General features: G+C 34.4%; 2 protein-coding genes across 5 annotated transcripts; one reads left to right on the top strand and one right to left on the bottom strand.

The window, feature by feature from the left end:
- Positions 1–24: 24 nt before the first annotated feature.
- Positions 25–12,886, top strand: LOC105334507 (CAP-Gly domain-containing linker protein 1). Of its 4 annotated transcripts, none has more exons than XM_011437988.4 (16): positions 25–313; positions 1,795–1,967; positions 5,337–5,479; positions 6,074–6,184; positions 6,533–6,643; positions 6,849–6,911; positions 7,267–7,359; positions 8,438–8,593; positions 8,805–8,921; positions 9,142–9,204; positions 9,389–9,548; positions 9,711–10,041; positions 10,546–10,706; positions 10,897–10,992; positions 11,159–11,344; positions 11,549–12,886. In XM_011437988.4, the coding sequence occupies exons 1-16, from the start codon at positions 192–194 to the stop codon at positions 11,590–11,592; spliced, it is 2,130 nt and encodes a 709-aa protein (XP_011436290.3). In that variant the 5' UTR covers positions 25–191; the 3' UTR covers positions 11,593–12,886. The 4 variants fall into 4 exon arrangements, with proteins under 4 accessions (XP_011436290.3, XP_065922750.1, XP_011436289.3 ...); XM_066066678.1 differs by lacking the exon at positions 25–313 and adding an exon at positions 4,045–4,190 and having other exon boundaries at positions 1,847–1,967; XM_011437987.4 differs by lacking the exons at positions 25–313; positions 1,795–1,967 and adding exons at positions 3,527–3,823; positions 4,045–4,190.
- A 1,122-nt stretch (positions 12,887–14,008) lies between these two features.
- On the bottom strand, positions 14,009–22,381 carry LOC105334506 (uncharacterized). Its single transcript, XM_011437986.4, has 13 exons — positions 22,168–22,381; positions 20,689–20,756; positions 20,469–20,595; positions 19,622–19,708; positions 19,269–19,352; positions 18,452–18,576; positions 17,525–17,705; positions 17,243–17,320; positions 17,048–17,152; positions 16,673–16,764; positions 15,643–16,576; positions 15,216–15,293; positions 14,009–15,109 (listed from the first exon to the last, which is right to left on the bottom strand). Exons 1-13 carry the CDS (start codon positions 22,241–22,243, stop codon positions 14,880–14,882), a joined length of 2,265 nt encoding a protein of 754 aa, XP_011436288.3. The 5' UTR covers positions 22,244–22,381; the 3' UTR covers positions 14,009–14,879.
- Between the last annotated feature and the right edge of the window lie 1,850 nt (positions 22,382–24,231).

The following is a 24,231-nucleotide window of genomic DNA, read 5'->3' as shown; positions in this document are numbered from 1 at the left end:
AGTTAAATTTGTTATTTGTTACTAGTTGGGGAAGCTTGATTTGGGACAGTATTTGGACGAACGAAATTATTTGGTACAACCTAATTATCCTAAATCCTACAACAACTTCCTGTTTGAGAAAAACAAGAAAGAGTTCTGGAGTTGTCAAAGTTCAGATTTGTTTTTTGGGAGGGTTGTAATGAGAAGCAACAATGAAGAAGGGTAGTAACGGCCACATTCAGAGGGAGGAACTCATGATGACACTGTTAGACGATTCGTCGGAAACAGACGAGCTTCAGCTGCCTCCCCTGAAAGGAAAGAAGCAAGTTCGCAGGTATGACTGCTGGCATTGTCTCGTGTGTGAAGTTGGAATAGAAGCATTATACACTTGTAGCAATGCTCAAAACTTCAGAAAATCACTATTACAGTAAAAAAAAAAAAAGAGAGATGTCTTTCACTTTCTAGTAGCAAATATCTTTGACAGAGCATGTTTACCACTGTTTACCGATTTTACGTCATGTTTCTATATTATCTAATTGTTTCTTCCATCGCCCCAAGTGTTAATTCACTTCTGATTTCCAGACTTGTAGTTTTCATAGATTGATATGCCCTATGTTGGTCAGCAGGTGTTAAATTTTATTAAGACCTAGTATACACGACAGACTGCATATGGTAGAAAAACATGCATGCAGCTATGATTTTTGTGATGTATTTACAGGTATATTAGAACTTGCATTTACTGCTGAGTTCGATAACTTACATATGATATTTTATTTTTTTTTCTGAGAGGCATTTAAAAGAAATGAAAAATTTGGGGTCCAGTTCCTCAAGTAGACCCACTTACTCAGTTTCCTGCCTGACTCTTTTAATAAGCATTTATCAGCAAATTTGAAATTGAATACTTGATGGAGCCCTTATTAAAATGAGAATTGTATATCATTCAGAAATTCTAAAACTTAAGTTTTCAACAACAAAAAAATAGCATGCATGGTACTGTGGAACCATGGGAGCTTGTTATGTCCTGTGCAGTTGTCGTGGATTTTTAGGGGAACCCCTCACTTTAACAGTATATCAAACAAACACAGTCCTTATTAATCATTCCATGCTGGCATGCGACCAATCCTCGTCAAGTACCATTTTTCGACAGTGCATTGTTACATTATTTTTTTATATGATGTTGATAAAATGTCGTAACAGTGCACTGGCGAGAAATGGTCCTTGGCCAAAATTGTTCATAATGCCAGTAATACTTGCAAGAGAATCCGTAAATTACATTACATCTCATGAACCAATCTCAAAAAGATGAAAATGGATAAAAAATTACACCTTCAAACTGGAATGTTTCTACGATGTATAAAATTAAAAAAGCATTTCAAACTAAGAAATCTCAAAGAAATGTTTTTATTTCCACTGTAAATAGTAGTATTTTATCGCCTATTGCTTGTTTTTCTGTACTATTTTTGCAAACATCTGAAATGTAAATGTTAATCATATATGCTATGGAAAATAGATAAACTGCCGAGTCCATAGCTTAAAAGGGCTTGATGGCTGTATGGCCATTTTTAGACTGTATCGATCTCCTTTTGAAGAAGAACTCTATGTAAAAATATAGAAAAATACCATTTGAAAATTTAAAAAGCAAAATATATGGAGTTTTCTTTTCTCAATAATAGTTTTTAGCTAAAAAAAACCAAGAACCCCTATATTTTAAAGTTTTAGGGAGATCCGATGGTTCATTTATTAACCATTCAGCCTCCTTAAAAGATCATTGGTATTATTCTGGTTTAATTAATAACATGGTATGTTATTTTACAGAAAGCGGAATCCCTATAGTTCTCCCTCTTCGTCCCATGGAGGGATCTGTAACTGCTGGCAGTTCATGAAGATGCTGATTATTTTACTGTTGGTGTGCTCTGTGACGGTTATGGGCTTCATTACTGTGTGGCTGTCCAATCAAGTGAAGGATCTACAACAGCAGCTCAATGAAGGTATGTCCACAACCCATCATGACAATGAAGCAGACTTGCAAAATTTGACCTGCTTTAAGCAAAATTTATGCTTTGAGTTATCTTGTTCACTGATAAGTAATACAGAAGTGACAGAGTTTGAATTTATACACAGATATGACAGTTCCAATTCATCAATAGTGCATTATATTCAGTTTTGCATATACTGGAAGATAAGACTTCAAAATGACCAAATCAAGTTTTTCCTAATCAATCTCATGCCCCTTAATGCTGAATTCCTCACGTTTGATATTCATGGATCATAGAGCTTTGCATGCGGGGTATCCATACAATTTTACCTAGAAATATTTTGGAAGAAAGAAAACTTTATGATAAATAGAATGCAAACATTTCAAGTTCCAGTGGCACTGTATCCTCTGTGTTAGAGAGAGAGAGGCATTCATGAAAGGAGGTGGGGGGGGGGGGGGGGCGGTAGGGTACTTGGTGATTAGTTGGCCGTTGGTCAATGTTGTTCAACTTCAACACATGGCCGTTTTTATATATCAATGTCCTCTCTTTTCCACATCATCTCTAAGACAATATCAACAAGCATTCTGAGAGTATTGCATAAGCAATACACGTCCCCTACTGGTTTGTGAAAACAATGCTCTGTTATGCAGAATTTCTCTCGAAAATATGTCAACCAGACGCTACAAAAGTGTAAACTTGATCTGTTGTTTGACATTTTGAAGCTGTTCAGCAAATTTCATATTATTCCTCAAACGCATAAAGAAAAAAAGTGTGGAAAACTGAAGTGGGACAGACAGACAGACTGACGGACGCAGAGGAAAGCTATAGTCCCCTCCGGTGAAAACAGGTATGGGACTAACAAGAGAGCCAAAGGATATTGATGTGTGGCATTTGATCTCTACTGGTGCCACTTGCACATACCTCAAAGTCTATACATATGTATATTACATGATTAATATGGATATACATGTATTAATGTTTCCAGATTTAATTAAAATTAACACTTTCAGACACATTCAAGATCAAAACCATGATTCATCAACACCCAGTAACTTTATACACAAGAAAAACAACTGTTTTTATTGCTTGTTGGTGAAAAGTACGTGATTCAAATTATTATAAACATTTGCACTCAAATTCATATAAAAATTATGTACTTGGTATATTGATGTGAATATTGAAGTTTATTATGTTCAAAATGTAATCAGCATTTAAAACCCATGCCTTGCAGATCAGTGGCTTACACTTCACTTTATTGATACTTCGTTACATACCAAGATTGTGAGAGAAGTTTTATAAGGGTTTACATGTATGTATTTTATTTCGAAAGAAATTATGTCACATCAAATACATTTTGGCAGTGTATGTGTATCCATGGCATGGGAGAATTTCATTGCGTTTTTCGTTTAGAATTAAAATCAAAGGTTTTGGCAAGTAATTTGCAGGTTAAGGATGAATGACGAGTTAAGACTACAAGGGAGGGCGAAATGTCCTACTCTTTTATTTCATTTGGTACGAATGGACCGGACACCTCCTAAGCTCTTTTATACGAAGTATTTCTTGTAAAAGCTACTTTTGTTTTACCACTTCCGGGTGTACGTATCGAACGTCAAAAACTACAAAATCGATTAGACCTTAAACTTACATTATCAGATCTATCAATGTCCCATGTTGGACTCTCAGGGAAATTTAGACGTCGGTTTTAAACCGCCAAAGAAAATGAAAAAGCGTCGAGAACTTGACGCACTAGTGGGAAGTGGGAAAACTCGGAGAAAGATGAAAAATGGTCACGAACTTCTTCGTACGGAGTCCGAGTCGTCCGAAGTGGATGAATTTTTAATAACTGATCGTAAATCTTTCATGAGACAGTGAGTTTTAAATGAGAGGTTTATTTAGCGGCAAATGTGTAATTCATTTCCGTACATTAACATGTCTCGGCTTTTAGTTTTACTAAATTACGTGGGCTTTCGGATTATTTTGATTGCCATCTTTGAACAAATTTAAAATGATTTTCAATTTTATATAACAAATGATCTGATTTGGAAAAAATCAACAGTTAACAATTTTTTTTTATCTTATCCAACACTAGGGGGCGAGTCTCGTGCTGTTCCACATGCATGTCAGTATTTGGATTTTTCATGGTTGTCACTTGTTTCATTTGTATTGGCGCCTTGTTATACATGCATTTACAACTGAAAGAAAATGTTGAAAAAATCCGGGAAGAAGTTAATAAAGGTGACTTATTTGTTGTATCTTGAATAGTTCTGTGTTTTGTTTCCACTGGTCGATTCTCTTTTATTGAGTTCTGATGAATGTGTCTTTGTTTTATTCTTTTGCCTTTCTTGTTCATTACTATTTATGACAAATTGATTGAGTCTACTTTTACAAGCTGTTGCAAACAAAATCATCATCAACTATAAAGCATGCAGGGTTCAAGTTTCTATGGAAAAAAATGTATAGAGTGTATCTCTGAATGTTCTGCTATTGACAAGTAATATTGGATTGACATATTATTATATGAAGGAAATTTTATTTGACTGGTATTTTTGAGGTAGTAGGCTGGTTTTAACCTGTCAAATTTTATTTGCATGTTCTAGTGATATTTCAAGATAATATACTGCTAACAAAAACGTTAATAATTTAATTCATTCATTACTGTTAGGTATCATATTAATATAAATTTTGTAAATTTAAAAATTTTAGGATTGTTCCTCTGTTTTTTCTTGAGATGACTTTTTAGCTTCTTTGGTTTTAGTTAATATGGGTTGGTACACATCAACAGCATTGAAAATGCTACGATTTATTGATTAATGCAGTAAAACATGGTAACAGCGAACACGCTTATAATGAATTGTCGCTTGCAGGGAAGTGATTTTCATTCCCTGTGACTTTATTACATATTGTAAACTTGATGTATATAATGAATAAGCTTATAACAAAGCAAAATTGCCTGTCCTGGCACTTCATTATAAGCGTGTTTTACTGTATATGAATAAATAATGTGTAACATTAATGCAAATAATTAGCTACTGATACTCCGTTTGCAGTAAGAAGAAATTTCAATGATTTTGCTGTAAATCAATATTTTAGTAACCTTAGCTAACAATGGTGCTTTATTTCTAGAAGATTGATTACTGGAACAGTATTTTAAAACTAAATTAAACATGCATGTACAAACAATAAATTACCCAGTGTTTGTCTAAACTATTTGCTCTTGCATAAAGTTTTATCTTGTTAAACGACTTAAATTTCACAAACCACAAACCTGATGCTAAGTTCTTCATATTAAATGTTATACATACATGAACAGATGTGCAATAAAGTCTGACAATCTTAATTTGATTTTAATGACTGTATTTTTTTTTAAATTTTAATTGACAGTAAAAGGCAGCAGTTTACAGACCAGTGTAGATGAACTGAAGCAACAAATTCAGAGCAGTATCAAAAAAGATCTAGTCAATGTCACACAGAGCCCCAAGGAAATGGCCGATGTTAAACTACGTTTGTCCAGCCTCACTTCTAAAGTAAATATCCTTGTTTGTTTTCTGTGATTGCAAAGGTCATAATTTCCATAGTTTATTTACAGGTACCAGCTCAAGTTTATAGATTCATTGTTAAAATATGTTAACATATAAAGTGTATGTGGTGTTACCCCCATTGTAAAAATTTCATTATTTAATGAAATCCTGCCTAAACTACATCATGGGAAAGCCTTTTATTTTTTGAGAAGATGAAAAAGAAGCTCATCTAATGACAGTATACCCTTGTTTATGATTATGTACAACAGCCCTCATGCTATTCGCCATATTTCCTTCATGGAATTTTGAAAAGTCAAAAAGAATAAGGACAGGAATTGTTCTTAGGAACAAGAAAAGTTGAATGAATCGGCTTTTGGATAGTGAAAATATGTGACACTGGATGTGAAATCTCAGTGATGCCCACTCATATCTTTGTATCTTATCTCAGTTAATCGTCGAATTTGACTAAACATGCAATCTGTTAAAGTCCTTAAGATATCATTAGTACGGATAAAACAATATGTTTATCATATATTTGATGTTAATAATTAATGAATGTGATGTACATGTAACTACCAATAATGATCTGAAATTATTTAGGTAAATGATCAAAGCTCCGCCTTAGAGGCAGTCAGCAAAAGTCAACCAGGCAGTCAAGTCATTGTGAATCAAGTCAATACACTATCAAAGCAGGTGCCCATTATCTCAAATGTAAGTGACATTACCTACTCAATTCCAAATTCTCTCAGAGATAAGTAATGAAATCTGCACAAAATTAATTCTCTTGTCCAAGTTATCTCACTGGTAAGTAATGAAGCCAATACATGAAAATTTCAAGTCCCAAAATCAACCTTATTAAAGGTAAGTGCTGAAATTGCTACATTTATTACTCTAGTCTTAATATTGAATGCCTATTCATTAGTGACAAGTTCATTACATCTGAGCATCAGAAAAAAAATGGTTTCAAATCACAACTACACAATATTAAGTTTTAATTGCATTGGTAATTCATCATGAGATGAGCTGATGTTGCTAGCATTCATCTTTCTATTCCTGCAGACTATAGGGGATTTAGGAGTTGATGTGAAAGCAATGAAGTTGGAGGTGGAAAAACTTAAAGAGAAAGTTGAGAAAGAATTGGCAGACCTGAAAAAACAACAGACTCCGGAGGTTTGTTCTGCTTCATTAAATCACTAAAAATATTTTCTGTTATAGTCAAGTTACAAATTCACAGTAACACTTTTTTCTCTGTATTAAAACATTACATTATGGTACTGACATATATGGTACATGTGATAAATACCGACTGTGATCTTCAATTATTTCTTCAATGTTGTTAAGATTTTATTAAAACAAGTTGTTTTTTAACATACAGATGGGGAGTGGTGGTCGTGAATCAGGGGGTCGAGAGTCAGGCCATGTTGACCTTGACACAGAAGTAAGGAAATTTCATTTTTTCCATAACAAAAAGACCAGTATCATGAACAAGAAGTTGTACAGGAATACATGGTTATAGTGAAGCATGAGGGATGAAAGATACAGATTTGTTCTAAGAATTATTCACTATATCCAATAAATGCATAATATATTTCCAGATAAGGGGAATCATTCTGACTTCCCTGTAAGCCTGAATTTGTTATAATTATATTAGATGTAACCATGTTTTACTGTAGTTTAAATCTCACTTAAATGTCTGGTTAAATGTCACAGATAATCAAGAAGGTTGCAAGTATGTGTTTAAAAATACATGTAGTTCAATTAATACTACAGTGATATTTTTTTTTCAATTTTAGAAACTGGAGAATCTGAGCAACATGATACAGCTGGTCAACAACTCTCTGTGGTCTGAGCTGCCAAAAATTCAATCAAAACTGTCAAGTCATGAGGTGAGTGAGATAAAAAGAAGAAAGGGAGAGAGAGTGCCTAGGACCTTGTGTAATTGGATTACCTAGCCAGCCCCTATTCTTTCCCCATAAACATAAAAAAGGTACAGTCGCACCTGTTTTAAGCGACCACCTGTGGGACAATGCCAAACTGGCCGCTAAAGACAGGTGGCCTCTTATTCCAGGTTTCAAACTAATGGAAAAAAAACATCGAGTACTATTGCACAGATTTATTAATAGCATCTGTAATGGCGGCGTACACAGAGATGGTGAATGCACAGCTCGGAATGCTAAATAAACAGTTTATATTAATTCTAAATGGCCGTTTTAGTTCCATTTATCTATCAAGGGATTAAGAACAAAACATTTTCTGCTAAATACGCCCAAATGATAATTTTCAAGGGATTAAATGCGGTAAACAAACAGAAGTAGTGTTTCCGTACAAAGGCTACTTACTGAACTACGATAGCCGATGTTTTCCCTTTTAAAAAAAGTATCAAAATTCCATTCTTATATATATTAAGAACCCATTTTATTATCTCAAAGAAATTTTCTAGGAAAAAAGTGCATACTACCGGCTATTTTGCACATGTTAAGCTGTTCAGCGCAAGACTGGCCATATACAATGACTTTGTAATGAAGTATATAAGTACGTGTCGATATATAAACAACACAAAACAGGTGTTATGATAATCAATTATCACATTAAATCTCAGCAGACTTCAAATAACACACTCATTTATTTGTCATTAACTCATTATCAGCTTTCGAAGTTTGGCTTCTTTCGATACGGGGTCACATGTCAGATTCAAAAGTCATGTGACAAAACAGACAAAATGGCCGTTGAAAACAGGCATGTTGAAGCCACGGGACCTAAAAACAGTGGCCGCTGGCCACGTTAGACAGGTGGCCGCTTAAATCAGTTAAAATATAGTGTAAAACTAAACGGGCGGGATTAAAACTGGCCGCTCATGGCGAGTGGCCGCTGATTAAAGGTGGCCGTAACAGCAGGTGCGACTGTACCTTATTTCGGAATATTTCCTGAATGTAAGATTAATATTGTATATGTTGGTTCTTTCAGGTTTACTTGAGTGCTTTGCAAAACATAACTGCTAACCTTCAGACACAATTCAAGGCCTTGAATAGTGACCACTCTTCTATACTGAAGGATCATAAGGGGATGGACCAGGACTCAGGGGAAGGAACTGCACAGACCAAGCTCCTCATTCACCAAGTGGTTAGTATTGTGTGTCTCAGACTATGTACTTCACTATAATATACAGTTTATTTAGGTTAAATACTAATTATTACCCAGGGCTCTTGCATTATATTGAGAACTGAAGCCATTAAAATTGGGAGAATAAGCAACCTTACAGCTTATACTTTGTAAACTTTACATCTATATACTGAAACTTTTTTGATGTAACTGATTTTTGAAAAAAATTCAGATTGAGGATATGGGTCTTGCCAACCAAACCAGCCCATCAGAGTCCCTGGATAATCTGTCAGTGAAGATAGACAGCATCACCTCTACAGTTGGTACACTGAGGGATCAGTTCAAACTGGTGAGGAACCTCGTTCATAAATTATCTTAATAAAATCCACATCAGTGCCTTGGAGAAGTTGTCAATTAGAATTTGACTTTCATGAATTTCTCTGTATACCCAGTAAATGATATTGATGAATGCAATATAAATTATTTAACTTATTGTCATTGGTTTTCAATTCTGTTAAAAAGTATTCCTTGTTTCTCCCCTCTTATCTGTGTTATAAATATTCTTGTAGATGAAAGACTCCCAAGGAACGGCTGGTTCAGCAGACACTGGGTCCATTCAAACAAGTCTCCAAGTAAGTCTTGGTAATTTTTCCCTTTCAATTAAAACAGTGGGGTTACACATGTTGAAGTTAGTTCAATGAACAAAAAAAGTCTGAATTTCATGTTTTGAACAGATATGTACATTTCATTCTATGGTTTTTATGAGTACTCTTGTTTTAATAAGACCACATTTTTTTTCACTGCCCCTGATTGTAGGCACTGAACAGATCCATTGAAGTCTTGAAGGAGGATTTCCACACACTGATGGGTAAAGTTGGCAAGCAGTCCAACACAATAACGGAACTGTCTAAGACTGTGGAGGTCTTGAAGCATTTCTCTGCTTCACTTGACAAGGACCACAGAGAAATGGTTAATGGTGGGGAAAATCATTATTTTAAATTTTCTATGAATTTTCTTATCTATGATATTTTCTAAGAGTGTGTTTCCCTTTGATGTCAGTGTTTAGATTGCATCACGCTGCTTTTATTAAAGCAGAGGAAAAGTTATTATAAATTGCAATGGTTTCATCTTTTACCAGGTCAGACAACCTCAGCTGCACCACCAACACCTACAATTAGGACCCCTGTGGTTAAATCTGATCTGGATTTATTGCCAGCATCTCCAACAGCTAGCAGTGTGCCAACATCTACAGCTAAAGCCCCTGATGTTAAACAAGACAAGGACCAAGTGCCAACAACAAAACTTCCACCACATAACACAGAGCCTATAGTAAAGAATAAAAACAAACCCCCAGTAGCAAAGACAGAGGGTCACATTACTATCACACTACCTATACAGGAACTTTACTTGAATGGAACTGGCAGCACAGATGATGAAGATGTTGTCCTTTATCATTGGGAACAGAAAGAGTAAGACATTGGGAAATTCAGGTTGACAAATAATTTGTATAAAGATTGGAAATTGGCATGTGTTTTAAAAAAGTGTAAATCTTTTGCAGTTTAAATTGCGCTTAGTTAGATATATTAGCTGTAGCAGAGAATCATAGAAAAGAGAGATAAAGAGAGATATTGTTCAATTTTGTGATACTGAATTGAGTGTGAAAGTCTTTGGACAAATGTACTTTTGACATACTATAAACCAACTTTTATTTGCAGCAACTTTATTATATAATTTACCAGTGATTTACTGGTTTTGGATGGCTAATTTTCAATACAGAGCCATGTTTTTAAACTAAAGCATGTGCAAAGTTTTTAAACTAAAGCATGTGCAAAAATCATTCAAAAACTGGTTTAAAACCAGAAAAACATTGTAACAGTACATGTATGTTCTTACATGCAAACACTAAAAGATTGATTTACAGTAATCATGTGACTTTTTTTACCCAATGATTATTTCGTCTGATATTCCTTTAGTGGTCCCTCCGTTCTAAATATGTTTCAAGAGGATGAAGCAATAGCCAGGGCCACAGGAGACTTCATACCTGGACAGTATATCTTTGAATTACAAGTCTGGGATGCAGAAAGTCTCACCTCCAAAAAAACACTCACTGTGGATGTCCAGGATAAGCCATCCGGTAATTAAGAAGGGCAGATTATACCTAATCTAATCAACTTAAGTTGATCGTCATCTTAAAAAAAATCACTGAGGAAGAACTCAAATTAGTTATCATATTTGTAAAAGCTGAAGCTCACATGTCAATTGATAATTTACTTGTACAGCTGAACACGGGTTTCTTACATGTGATTTATGTATTGCGTTATCAGAAAAATCTGTGAGATCTACCCTGGATGTGTCCCAGCCCACCTCACCCCCGGAGGTTCACAAGTTCATTACCATGAAACTTGTCAATTCTTATGAAGGTTAGAGGAAAGCTTTAAAGCTCTGCTGCAGTGTTGATAAAGTTTAGGGACATTTTCTGTAATTGCTGTTTCAATTATAACTGAATAATAAAGTCATTTCTGTGATTGTCTTTACATGTAGAGTATATTTTATTTGTGATTGACTTATATCCTCAATATCTGACAGACTTGGAGACTGGGGTTCGTCGCTGGGACAAAGATGGTGACGGGCTTATTGATGTGCAGGATCTCCCCGATTACATGCCAGACCCTCCCTCTCAGCAACAGCTAGAGATGTTTGACTTTAACCATGATGGACTTTATAATATAGATGAACTAGCTGTAGCTTTGGGATTCCAGCCCTGGCCCAAAGGTATCCACTAGAAACCTCATATTTACTGTCTTGTACTAAGTACTAGTCTTCCATTTCAGTTTATGAATGCCATTTGGCTAATCCTCCATCTTTTCCAGTCCTTATCATTATTTCCCCATTCATTTTGAATTTTTAGGACTTTATAGGATGAAGCAGAGTAAAGCTTAATTTTAAATCCGAGTTTATTTTATTTCTGATTTGTAGATCAGCCCAAGCCCGGGATCTCAAATAAAAAAGCAGCGCAATAGAGAGTCTGTTATGGTTGGCCAGTACCATGTAAAAAGATGAAGAGGAGACATTTGTATGGACTTCGAAAATTAAAAGAGTTGGAGAAAGAAAGAAAATCCATTCCATGAAGTACAAAGGAAAATGTGGAAAGGATCAGTTATCTGTGATATGTTTGTTTTCTTTTTTAAATATTATTTAGTCTTGATTCAGTTAATGCTTTATCATCGAATTTAGATTATGTCAGACAACACAGGGGTTATACATGTAATTCATCACTGTCTGTGGTTAATGGAATGTGTTCAGTATTTGATAAATCATTGTAGTAAAACAGCAAAGATCATTAGTTTCAGAGAGAACTTTGGCAAAATCACCATCTCTACCATTTATTTTCAGTAGAAAAGGATAGATACATGTATTGTATTGAATTAAGGAATAAGGAAACATTCTTTTTGGAATTATGAGGTGATCAACTACGGTAATGTGTGAGCCCTTGACCATGCCTGATCGTATTTGATCCCCTCATAATTTTTAAAGAATGATTCTTTATTACTGGTATTTATATAATTTTCAGCAGTTGTATGATTAAATGTTTAAATAGCCATTGAAAAAATGTATTGGACTATACATTACAAGATCGATATTCGTAGTGTTATCACAAAGACACTGAAAAATGTGAATATTAGTTGTTAAAATAACGTATATACACAAACCATTGAGAGATATTGTGCCATGAAATAGTACTTAAATCTGAAATCATGATGTTCTTGGTTTTTTCTTTTCTTTTAAGTTACTTTCAGTTACCGGTAAATTATAATTAGTTATATGTTTATTTTTTCTATTTAGTTATGTAAAAGATGGACATGATCAATGCATATTAAAGTTCCAATTCCAGTGTGACATTTTTTTTATATTGTTGGTATCGAATGTGCACATTTTTTGTAGAACATTTCAATAGATGTACACATAAACCGTACGATAGAGCTGTGATTTTGTTGTGCCAATAGTTGCTCATCCAAGATTTGTGAATGTCCATTGTTATATTGTAAATAGCCCCATCATCCATGTTAGATATTGTACCATCATACTTACATGTATACAAACACTCTCTGGAAATGACTGTGACTATATATTGTTCTCAAATATCATGCAGTTGTAGAGTATTTTTGTACTTAATGGTTGAACTTTGTGCTAAGGATAAAAATACTGATGATATCTTTTAAATTTCTTTCATTCTTTGTTTCCCTGGATTAGAGAGGATTATTCATTGTAACACATGGTTACTGTAAAGCTCCAGGAAGAAGCCGTATCGATTCATTATACTGTGGTTTCATCAATATTCGTTGAATACCAATTTTCGTGGATTTCGTTGTTTAGTTGATCCACGAAATTAAATGTTCATTGAAGTGCAATTTTTATTAACATTTTGTATTGATAGGGTCATTGGCCACGAATTTACGTATCCTTGAAACTGTGATTTTCTCTTTATACACGAAAATTGATGCCCTTGAATATTAATGAAACCACAGTAACTGTAATTGGTATCCAGTTTTCTTGTTATGCAGTTTTTAGATAAGAGGAATGAAACTAACTTCGTTCTGATTGAGAATTCCTCATAAGCATGTTCCTTGAAATTGTACTGTATGCAATTTCTAACCTTGATAGGCTCACAAATTATTGTCCAGAAAATTACTTCAAAATCAAAAGTATACATTAATGTTTTAAGCATGCTTTGTGTTCACATTACATGTTGATGTGCAAGGGTTTTTTTTATCGCTCTTGAAATATACCTCCCTATGTTATCATGTTGTTAGCTTCTAATGGAGTCTCCTTGACTATTTGTTTAAGATGTTGGTTGTATAAATTCTTTAGGTGTTAATTTAAATGAAACAGTGACAGAAGGGCAAAGTTTTTCTGATAAAATGAAAGCTTGTGTTCTGTTTTTCAGTTTGCTTTTTAACAATATACAACAAAATTTCTAGTTTGAACCCTCAAAATGTTTTGATTTTGGTAGGTTTATCTAATACATGTTCAAATATGTGCTTGTTCATTAGCTAAAATTAAATACCATGAATATTTATTTGCATACATCCTTTCTTTCAGTATAATGCAATTTAATTTTTAAAATTCCCAAATTTTTTTTATTGTATTATATTAAAATGTAAAGAATATCAAGTCATTTCATTTAATGTCATGCAAATGTTCAATAAAATGTTCATTCCTTCTTTACATTTTATTTTACATTATTATTTATGGAGAATACATTTCCCTCAAAAAACATTTTTATGAATATACCGGTACATGTATTTTCAACGAAATGTGAAATAACACAGCTACAAATTATCCTGGTTATCTTGACTTTGATGGGAAGGAATTTTAGCAAATCATTTTGTTGTAATATTTCAGGTTGCAAATACTGGGTCAAAGGACAAAACACAATTGGTTGACAACATTTTATTAAAAATATACGTAAAATGGACATGATTGTCTTTAATAATTTTCCTCAGAATTTATAAAAGTGTGCTTGTAATTAACATGTAGGAAACAAACATTACAAACATCGCCAACATATATGTAGAGAAAAAAACACGGAATAAGAGAACAACACACAGAGTTTCACATCTATACAAGATATTTGTTTTTTTTCCTGTTGTGTAATTTTCAAGTCGGATTTAAATCATAATTGGGATACTCAGTTGAGTGTAATCTCTAGTGATGCATAAGCAATGCTTTGCCATGCCCAGTTTTTACTGAAGTTGTATCAAGTTTACGAATTGACAGTAAGCTCTGAAGGTGAAACTGAGCTAAATAGAAAAACATTAATGAAATATTCTATGAAGCTTCCAAAAAAAAAATCTAGCGATGGCTTCTAATTCAAAGAACAACAGGTAAGTCTCAATGATATTGAACAACATTTGAATACAGAAAGTTAGGCACACTCATGATAAAAACAGCTTTAGCAACTCAAACTCTGCCAAAGTATACTAGAATTCCTTACAGAATACAGTTCAACCACACCTTACAAATTTAATAGAAAAATACTTAGTAAATACAGGTCTGTACTAAATACATACAAATACTTAGTAAATACAGGTCTACTAAATACATACACAATTAACACTCTATTATCACCGACAGCGTCTTCCCACTGACGACAACAACCATACATATTCTATCGTAAGTAAATAATCAAGACTGTCAATCCGTCATAATCAAAGGTAATTAAAAGGGATTTAACCAAATTTAACAAAAATCATCAGGACTTCAATAAAAAATAAGATCACGGCGCGTTATCCACTAGAAGAGCCGGTTACACCTTGTTCCACATCTGGGTTGACTTGGTGACACTCTCCCACATGTTACTCATCATTGATGGGGTAGTAGTCGCCCACATGCCCGGGCCGGATCCGCCCATCCAAGACCCGTCCATTTTATTCTCAGGGCACTTGTTCTCACAATGGCATTTTGCCAGCATCTTGTACGTCACGGTGTCCTCCAGAGGGCTCATTGCACCCTTCATTATTTTACCGTCATCATCAACTGCGAGGTTAAAATATTGATACAGTGATGAGTCACTTTAAGAATAAATCAACACAGTTTGGCAATATGTAGGAGTAAACAGCATTAAAAAGCAGACATCACTTACCAAAGACATTTTCCATTGGAGAGTCATAGGGCTGGAAGGGATGACGTCGGCATTCCTTTGGAATCCTCATCAAATCATCTACCAGAAATGATCATTGTTATACATACCCGTTAATTATACATATTTAGACACATTTACAGTCTGGTGCAATGAAAAAGAGGTTAAAGATATATGAAAGTAAGTTGAGACTTTCTGCAAAACATATAGTTTAACTCGAACGCATTTAAACGTACTGAAATTGATTGTTGTCACGTGATGTTGAAAGCTTATTTCAGTACAAACAAGAGGTCGACGCGAACACGTGGTTGGTACATGTATGTTGGTTGCAAACTAAAGCATAAGTAAAGATAGTGTTACGGGGAGCAGGATAAAGAGGACATCCTTATTGGGAACCAACTATAGTACTGGACACAAGCTTAAAACTTACCTGGTTTCATTCCGTTTTCCATAAGGATACGCTTGATGTAAGCCTTTCGGATCAGCTTGTAGCCGCCCTTGAGCATGAACACTCGGAGTATGTTGGTGCGGCACATTGCCATTTTCATTCTGTCCTTATCGACGGGTCTGTCGTGCTCTACCTCCCCGTCCCAGCCATTACTCAGCTTTAGCAGAGCCTTGGAGACCAGGTTCATTTGTAGGCCAAAGGGACAATTCATAGAAGGCATTGTCCAAGAATTGCTACCCGTTTGGTTCGACATGGGATTCATCTGCTTACTCATGATGACGCCAGTTAGCTTCATCATCACGTGAGCAACTTTAACGGGAAGCAGCTGATTTTCATGCAGGAAGTGGGTCACGAGTCGGAGTGCCTGAGCATATTTCAGCATTTCTAGTCCGTACATGCTAGCCATCATGGGGTGCATTTCTGCTACGTAATTGAGTTGGCCCATGCCTCTCAGCATCTGCCCCAGCATCATGCGCGTAGTGTTAGAGGGGAATCTAGTCCCCATCATTCTGGACTGTAACATTAACATGTTCACCCCGTAAACCATGCTCAGGCCGGTGTAAGAGCCGATAATCAGCGATTTATTCACGGGGTCCATTTCCATCTCCCCCCAATCCAGGAAGGACTGCAGCGAGGAACTTACGCCCATCGATGACTGCATTTCCTTCATGGCAGCTTGGATTTTCATCTCCAGCTGTTCTCCGACTTGGATGTCAATCATCGGCATTTTCTGAATTCTGTCCATTGTTTCGTCTTGAAGTTTGTCAACGAACATGCAGATACCCTCGCTAGAGTGCGAGTAGAGATTTGACAGATGCTGCTGCATCATTTGAGACATCCCAGCATGCACCAGTTCCATTAATGTATCTTCATTCATCATGCGCAGGTCTCTTCCGGTCCATTCACCTTCCATGTCCTGTAACAAAATAACCGAAAGAATTTTCAAGATCTTTAATTCTAAAATCGCACAGGAAATTAAAAACAATCAGCCACGGTCTATTTTAATTCTTACATCAAATTCATAAAATGTCATATTTCCGAAGAGAGCCCACGTTTTAAGGTCCACTGGATTGGGACACAGGATGCAGTCGTTTCTCTGGTTTCCTGCAACAGATCAAATGCAGAACTGACCACATCATTCATAAGAATCAAAGGCTCTTCGCACAAGCATTGAAATTTGTTTTTAGTAACGATCTCAGTACCATAGTTAACAAAAACACAATTTTATCGAACCATATAAAACAACAAAATGGTTATCGTACCATAATCACCAGTATTGCAACGTGTACGACACGTTCGCCAAATTGAGAAATTAGTTCAAAAGATCTTTCGAAGGAAATTTCAATGAAAAAATAGCTTTCCTCTGCGAGAGGAATCGGGTACCTACTATTTGAACACATGACGGAAACAGGAATTCTCAAAAAATTGTTGCATATGTTGGAATCTTGGTCTATCATCAAAGGATCGTAAAAAATGACCAATTCTGCATCTCCTACAAAGTCAAGTGGGGTTGGAATTAAGTAGAAATCTATTATAGAATCATCTCAAACTATAATTTTCTGACAGACCACGTGTTCCTTACCGCAGACGATAGATGTGTCCGGGATATAGTGACCATGGAAATGAGGCACAATGTCAAAGGCCTCTCCCGCTCCGATTGCTGGGAAACAGAATTTGACATAATTATGATGTGACACCTATTTTTAGTGTGTTTTGTTCTGCACGGTAACCAGTTGCATTTTTCAATAAAAGTCTGACAGTATACAAAATTATACCGGTATATATTACCACAACAGAGAAGCAAAATGCATGAGTGTACATTTTTAATCAATAATTAAGTTGTGCGATATATACAATTCTTTACCGGCGGTAATGTCGAATTTGCCGATAAACTGGTCGATGATTTTGTATCTCGGTACATAGCACATCTCGCCGTTCTGTGGTGACGTCATCTGGTGTCGAGCCTGAAGATACACCGCGACCATGTGCGGTGTTTCTATCGTGGAATTAGCCAAAGTTCTGTTTCCATGGTTATGAATAACAGCCTGAAACACAAGCAATGTAATGTAACACTAAATAACGTTCAGTTTTCTTATTTTTATTTTTTTTAAACAGTACATATTTCAAATCAATGTCTATGTACGAAGAGCAATGTTTGCTTGGAATTTCCCCTCGCATTTGTTCAAGCTTTTTCATACCTGCTTTTTAAAATATATTGTCTTGCATATGAAATGCGCATTAGATTAACGTCAATAGAGTTATTAAACCAATAACACACAAGGGTGGTATCAAATGATATGCTCGACTGTTTTCATGACTAAAGCGGTAAATTCAAAAACCTCATGAGCGAACATCTTTAAATATTTTCCAGGTCATGTCAAATATTCGAAGTACTGGACAGTGGTCGCTGATTGTGATAAATATTGGAACCTGACCTTGACCTTTCCTTTAATAATTAAAATTATATGACCTAGATTGAGAATACAAACAGAAGGACAAAGAAACAGTCATGTACACAAGTTCCACCGTTTCTTTTCACATCGTTAAAAAGCCTTAGCCAATCTTGCATCATGCCATATTCAGTAAAATCACGTTTGCGAGACTCAGTTATTATGTATTTTTCTGCAATGATCGCTTCCTTTATACTCACGTGGATCACCAAAAAAAATCTTACTGTTTAAATGCAAGATCAGCTAAATTTGCAGGAAAAATATAACATTAATGCCACTGATATTACCAGATTCTTCACGGATATTCATCCTATTCCGTAATGAGACAAAATGATATTTACTTTAGTTATGTCGAGGTAGTCGAGGAGCTGTGAGAGGAGATCGTTGGAGTACCTCCCCGTGTATAACTGAGGGGTCAGTCCCATCATCTTCATCGTGCTCTCTATCTGTAAGCTCAGGTCAATGTCTACAAACAACAAAATGAAAACAAACTAACCTACATTTATTTGAGAGTGCTATTTTCAAGTTATTTTCAGTTATTTTACTAGTTAATTCCACCATGTCAACGTCGTACATAAAAATGCATTTAGATTTTAGACTCTTCTTGATTCTGAGGTAGAAAAATTGCGACTAAACATGTATAGTCTCCTTAAAATAAAAATAATTTTGTAATGTAATGAACGAAAAATTGAAATCGTTAAGACGAAATTTTTTTCAACAAGAATCTTTATTACAGATTGTAGAGTTTGGCGTTTGCAAAGAAAATACTTTCGCTGTTAATTAAAAGGAGGCTCGATGGCCGTGGCCATTTTTAGACTGTATTGATCTCCTTTATAAGAGGAGCTCTATATAAAATACAGAAAAATACCCTAATTTAAAAGATAAAATGTATGGTTTTTTTCTTTACTAAATAAATTATATCATAATTTTACATGGTTCTAATGGTTACTTTGTTGACCACACATCCTCCTTCATTTTGGAATTTTAGCTAATTTTTTTTTCTGTCACATGGAACAGCCAAAAATGATCATTTGTTTGTGTCTATTGCGTTTCATGAGAAATGGCCAAAATAGCAAATCAGAATGAACTGTAAGAATTTGATGACATAATGTCTGTTCAAGCACCCTTGCTCCTTTCTGTGGGGAGTCGATAATGTACCTGTATTATCACATACTCTCATCGCCTTCTCGTATTCAGCAGCAATTCTCATTCCGTTATTTCGCACTTCTGCTATCAAGTAACCTGCAGAAAGGTTGGTAAAGAATAAATTAATGATAATTACATGAATCAAATACATGTAACAAAAAAATATTTCTACATCAATAACGTAACCTATGTAAGGTTGCTAGAGAATACAGCTGATGAATAATGATAATTAGTTAAACAGTATCAGAACTATCTACATCGATATAAAGACTTCAGATATTAAATAATAAAAAAAGATACATATGTATATGTATTGATTGAGTTGAAATTGATATAGACTGTACATTGCTGTAAGTGTTCCTTACCACTGCCGCATGGTAAATGGTCGTCGTTAATCACCATGGAAACATCGGCCGGAGACCATTCCATGTTTTTTGTGTACCCACCAATTGCTTGAGAGAGAAAAGTTTTTATCTTGCAGAACAGATGTATGATATATGTGGATGCGATGAACAAAAGAAAATAGACCAAACTACAAATATGAAGCACTGTGATACCAAAATTTAGGAAAATTGAATCTTTTATATATCATATATACTTGTTTTCAAATTTAATAACAACAAATTCAGGTGTTTTTGACGTGATAAAGAAATTCAAAGCATGTCATCAAGTATTCAATTTTACAATCGTTATCATTTTGGGTATTATAACAATTGAAGGTATGAAGATCATCGTTTTTCAATGAATAAGTAAGTATCTGATGGCTGAACAGCAACTTGTATTTATTTAATTCCGCCAATACTACGGCGGGGCGTATTGAAGATGCATTGGTCTAAGCGATCGTTATATTCAAAGTATGTGTACGTTTAAAGACTTCATGTCTGCGCCTCCGTTTTGTTTTCATAATAAGCAATCTTGCTAAAAGATCATACTTAATGGTAAAAAATAACGCTTGCAAAATATATAAATTGTATGTGTATATCATTAAATTGGTTCATAATGACCGAATTGTATTGAGCAAAGTTTATAAAAAAAATTGCTGAATATTTAAATTGCAGATCATTAAATTGTTTATAATGACCAACGGATATCGCTCACGTTAAAAAAAATAACTTACCTAAGATCTCATCATTTAATATATCATTATATCTATGTCAAAACAAGACAGGCTTAAAGTTCATGAGATAAACTAAACTACTGTTAGCGACCTACTGAATTTCATCAGCTGATGGGCGTGGTCCATGTCGGTGGTGTTTCCTGAGAAACAGATCCATACCTCGGCCATATTTAGATCCTCGTCCGCTGTGAACGATAGCTCCGGGTTGTCTCCGCATATTTTCTTAAAATTGATAAAATGTAGATATTAATGGCATGTTAAGCATACGTATACAATTAATTAAAATAATTGAATTTATGTAGATCTAGAATTTACCATTATGTCATAGCCATTGTCGACTGTAGCAGCACCCTCTAATCCAGGGCAGCTAAATGTCAAATTAACTGAAAATGAAAAATCATATTATGCGGATTAGTTAAGAAAACACATCTACACATGTAGTTAAAGTTTTATTTTAAATTACATGTATTTAAAATTTTATTTTAAAGAAAATCAAAGACAGATTTGAAATTCAATAAACGATGCTATAGATAACTATATTGTAGATTGCGATGTCATTTCAAAGAAGATTTCGATGTAATTAAATTAATATGCCGTGGAATTGATAAAAAAATAATAATATAACAGAAGGCAAGTGAATTTTACTGCACTAAGATGTCGATTTAAGTCAATAATAAAAGTAAACTTAAAGTTGACGGCCTGGGCTACCAAGCTTCCTTCATGTACAACCAAAGTAGTAAGTCACTCAGTGAATGAAAAGGAAACCACAGTGCAATTCAAGTGATCTTGATTCTACTTTGCATGTACTGGAAACCAAATTTATTACTTCTTTATTCATCCGATAGCACTGTTAAAGAGTAATTTCGAAAGGGCAAAGCGATAAAATATCATAGAATTACACAATAAAATGTACAGACAATTTGTAAATAAAACAGGACATTTTGTATGTTTATTTTTTACTCCTTCAAAAAATAAAAATTAGCACAGACATCTTTGTCCAGTTATCACGTATTAAATGTAACCCAAAGAAAAATAATGGTAAACAGCGTTATTTTCGTCCCGTGTTATTTTCGCCCTTCTTCACTGCAAATCGTTTCGATCCGTCTTGAATTCGTCCAGTAGTGTTTAATGAAAGATATTCGAGTATTAGGAATTCGCCGAGTCCTAAATTCGCCCGCTGACAACGAGGTCGAAAGAGGCGAAAATAAAAGTGGCGAATATTTCCCTGTATACAGTCCTAAAAAAGGGGACTGTGGTTGGGTTGGATCTGGGTTTTCATTTGTTTAACAAACAACTGAGATTCATTGTCGATGATTCATGCAAATATATCAATACACGTACCTGTAATTATTAGCCATACAAATAAATCGCTGATTTTTTTGTACCAAGAGTTTTTTTCTCTCTTTATAAAAACATTGAATTTCGATTCAAATACACGTAAGCACCCTGCTATGAAGCAGCGTTGATTGACCAGATTTCAAGTCGATCGCTAGCTGCCATTAGATATTTACATTTGTACGACCATGTATTTTTAAAGTAAAAAAACCCAAAACAAAACAATAACAACATGGTGTCCAAATAAGTTATATAAATCATGTAGCAACAATACATGTGCAAGCATAAAGATAAACTTTTTCATAAAATTGTGAAATCGAGAACCATAGCCCCTGCCGCCTTTAACAATACCTATTATTTTACAAACTTTTGCAGTCTGGCAAATGATAGGTAAAATCCAAAGTAAAGATTAAACGAAAATATATTACTACATTTAAATAATAATTTCATTTTTCTTACCTTCTAATCCACAACATAAAGGTAAAAGACCTAAAAACAAAACCACACAAGGATCTGCTAGTCTATTCCACCGCATCCTGACTTTGGCGGTTAGACATGCGCTGGGTACCCAGGGAAAGCTAAGGTATCACAGACAGTTTCACCGGTAGCTGTTGCTATGGTAACTGAAGATGAATTCCTCGTCTCTGAATTGACTGCGTTTTCATCGATTTCCCATTCCTACAATATTGTCTGAATTTAAGTACATGTAAATATAACGCACAGGCATAGTATATGATTATTCTGCATGAAAAACACCTGTTGATTTCAAACAGCTGTATATAAATTCAAATCAACCCCAAATATCGTAGTGTTAATGATAATGGCATTGATTACATGTACCTATTACATGTAGTTAAAGTAAAACTCCATTAAAAAGGGAACCCTTATTTATAGTGAAATATCGGTTTCAAGAATCTAAAAATATATTTTACCTATTCCAAACTTTTTTTTTTTTTTTACTTTTTTTTACTTGAATTCAAAAAAATACTGAAATAATTGTTTCCAGGTTTTTTTCACATACCTGTTTAACTGTATGATTTTGAAATTGTCTCATTAAAAAAAGAATATAAAACAGTTGGGAATATTTAAAAGACAGAAATTCATACGAATAAGGACATATATTCACAAAATAAGACAGACTTTTTCCCCCACTTGCACCCACGGGGGTTTATATGTCATAGTTCCATTTCCCTTTTGATGACGATGGGTTACGTAGACTTCGTTTTCAGCAATACGTTTAAAACACTCAAAATTAGGTACATGTAATGGGGGGGGGGGGGGGGGGGCTTATTCAAAATATAAATATGTTTAAATAAAATGTGTATTTATTTACTATTGATCATCTTATGATGATTTCATCAAAGTTAATGAAAGGTCAAGGTCTTTATCTTGCATCTTCTGCAGTCAGTGGCCTCATTTCACCTGCCAAACCTTTGGAAAAAAATAAATCACGAGCCTTTTTAATAATTTCACACATTTATATAACATGGCCGATGATTGAACTTAGGAGATACCTGCATAGACGTGTACTAAATAACATCAACGTGTGCGAGAAATTTTCATCTCTTAGGTGTCTTATTATATTGTTTATATGGATTTAAACAGCTAATTAGATAAATCTAGTGTTCTGTATCATATTTCCCTTATTTCAGATTACCGGTATAAAAAAAAGAAAATGCTAGATTTTGGGACCAAGAATTGTATAACATGCCATGTACATGTATATAGGTGGAGAATAAGGTATTTGCCATGCCTGCTGTCTGTCCTTCTTACCATCTACGTACCTCTGTTTCAATTTCAAAGAAGCTGCCAAATATAATTCAAACAAATGAATAGGGATAGCTTTCATACTGTTTCTGACCTTGACCTTTTATTATGACCTCCACTTCATTGTCCCTCATTTTTCATTAGCCTCAATTTTAAAGGAACTGGTTAAAATATGTCTTCTAAAAATTCATATAAAGATATGTATTGCAGTATTAAAATGTGTCACAGTATATTGATCTTGACCCTTTATACGACCTTGACTCCACTAATCCTATATCATATTTACAGTTTCATTAAATAGACTGTTCCAATTATTTGATCACCCTTAATACAAAGTTATGGTTGCATAGATGAAAGCAGTTTTATCCAAGTCTTTAATTTCCAATTTTTCCATTCCCTACAGTATGAATTTAACTTCACTGTTCCTTATTTTCATTTAGCTCAGTTTTAATGAAACTTTCCAAGATGCTCATTCCCAAAAAACTGTACAAGATGTACTGCTTACTTTCAAGCCAAATAAAATTCAACTGTATTCTATTTCTTTCATTTGGACCATCTCCTTGATCTTGATTTCATTATTCTAGCTTAGTTTTGAATTTTAAAGAAAGATTCATATTGGTGATACCCATAGAACAGTTCATTTTTTCCAACCTCGAGCTTTACTTAATTCTTTTTTCCTTTTTTACAATTTACCTAATCTGTTTTAGTAATTTTCACCAAATTTTGTATTCTGATATAAATTAGAGAAATTCCTTT

Source organism: Magallana gigas, chromosome 7, assembly GCF_963853765.1.
Source record: "Magallana gigas chromosome 7, xbMagGiga1.1, whole genome shotgun sequence".
NCBI lineage: Eukaryota > Metazoa > Mollusca > Bivalvia > Ostreida > Ostreidae > Magallana > Magallana gigas.
Note: the sequence above shows the minus strand (reverse complement) of the source record. Positions and strands in the feature narration are given on the sequence as shown.

What these genes read in the sequence shown, in the direction of transcription:
- LOC105334507 (XM_011437987.4), top strand. Translation starts at nt 3,624, where the DNA reads ATGTTGGACTCTCAGGGAAATTTAGACGTCGGTTTTAAACCGCCAAAG. An exon ending in AAAAACAACAGACTCCGGAG is followed by an intron (nt 6,644 to 6,848) that starts GTTTGTTCTGCT and finishes TTTAACATACAG; the next exon opens with ATGGGGAGTGGTGGTCGTGA. An exon ending in CCATTCAAACAAGTCTCCAA is followed by an intron (nt 9,205 to 9,388) that starts GTAAGTCTTGGT and finishes CCCTGATTGTAG; the next exon opens with GCACTGAACAGATCCATTGA.
- LOC105334506 (XM_011437986.4), bottom strand. Translation starts at nt 22,243, where the DNA reads ATGCGGTGGAATAGACTAGCAGATCCTTGTGTGGTTTTGTTTTTAGGT. An exon ending in CCATCAGCTGATGAAATTCA is followed by an intron (nt 19,709 to 20,468) that starts GTAGGTCGCTAA and finishes TTCTCTCTCAAG; the next exon opens with CAATTGGTGGGTACACAAAA. An exon ending in TGACATTTTATGAATTTGAT is followed by an intron (nt 16,577 to 16,672) that starts GTAAGAATTAAA and finishes ATTTTGTTACAG; the next exon opens with GACATGGAAGGTGAATGGAC.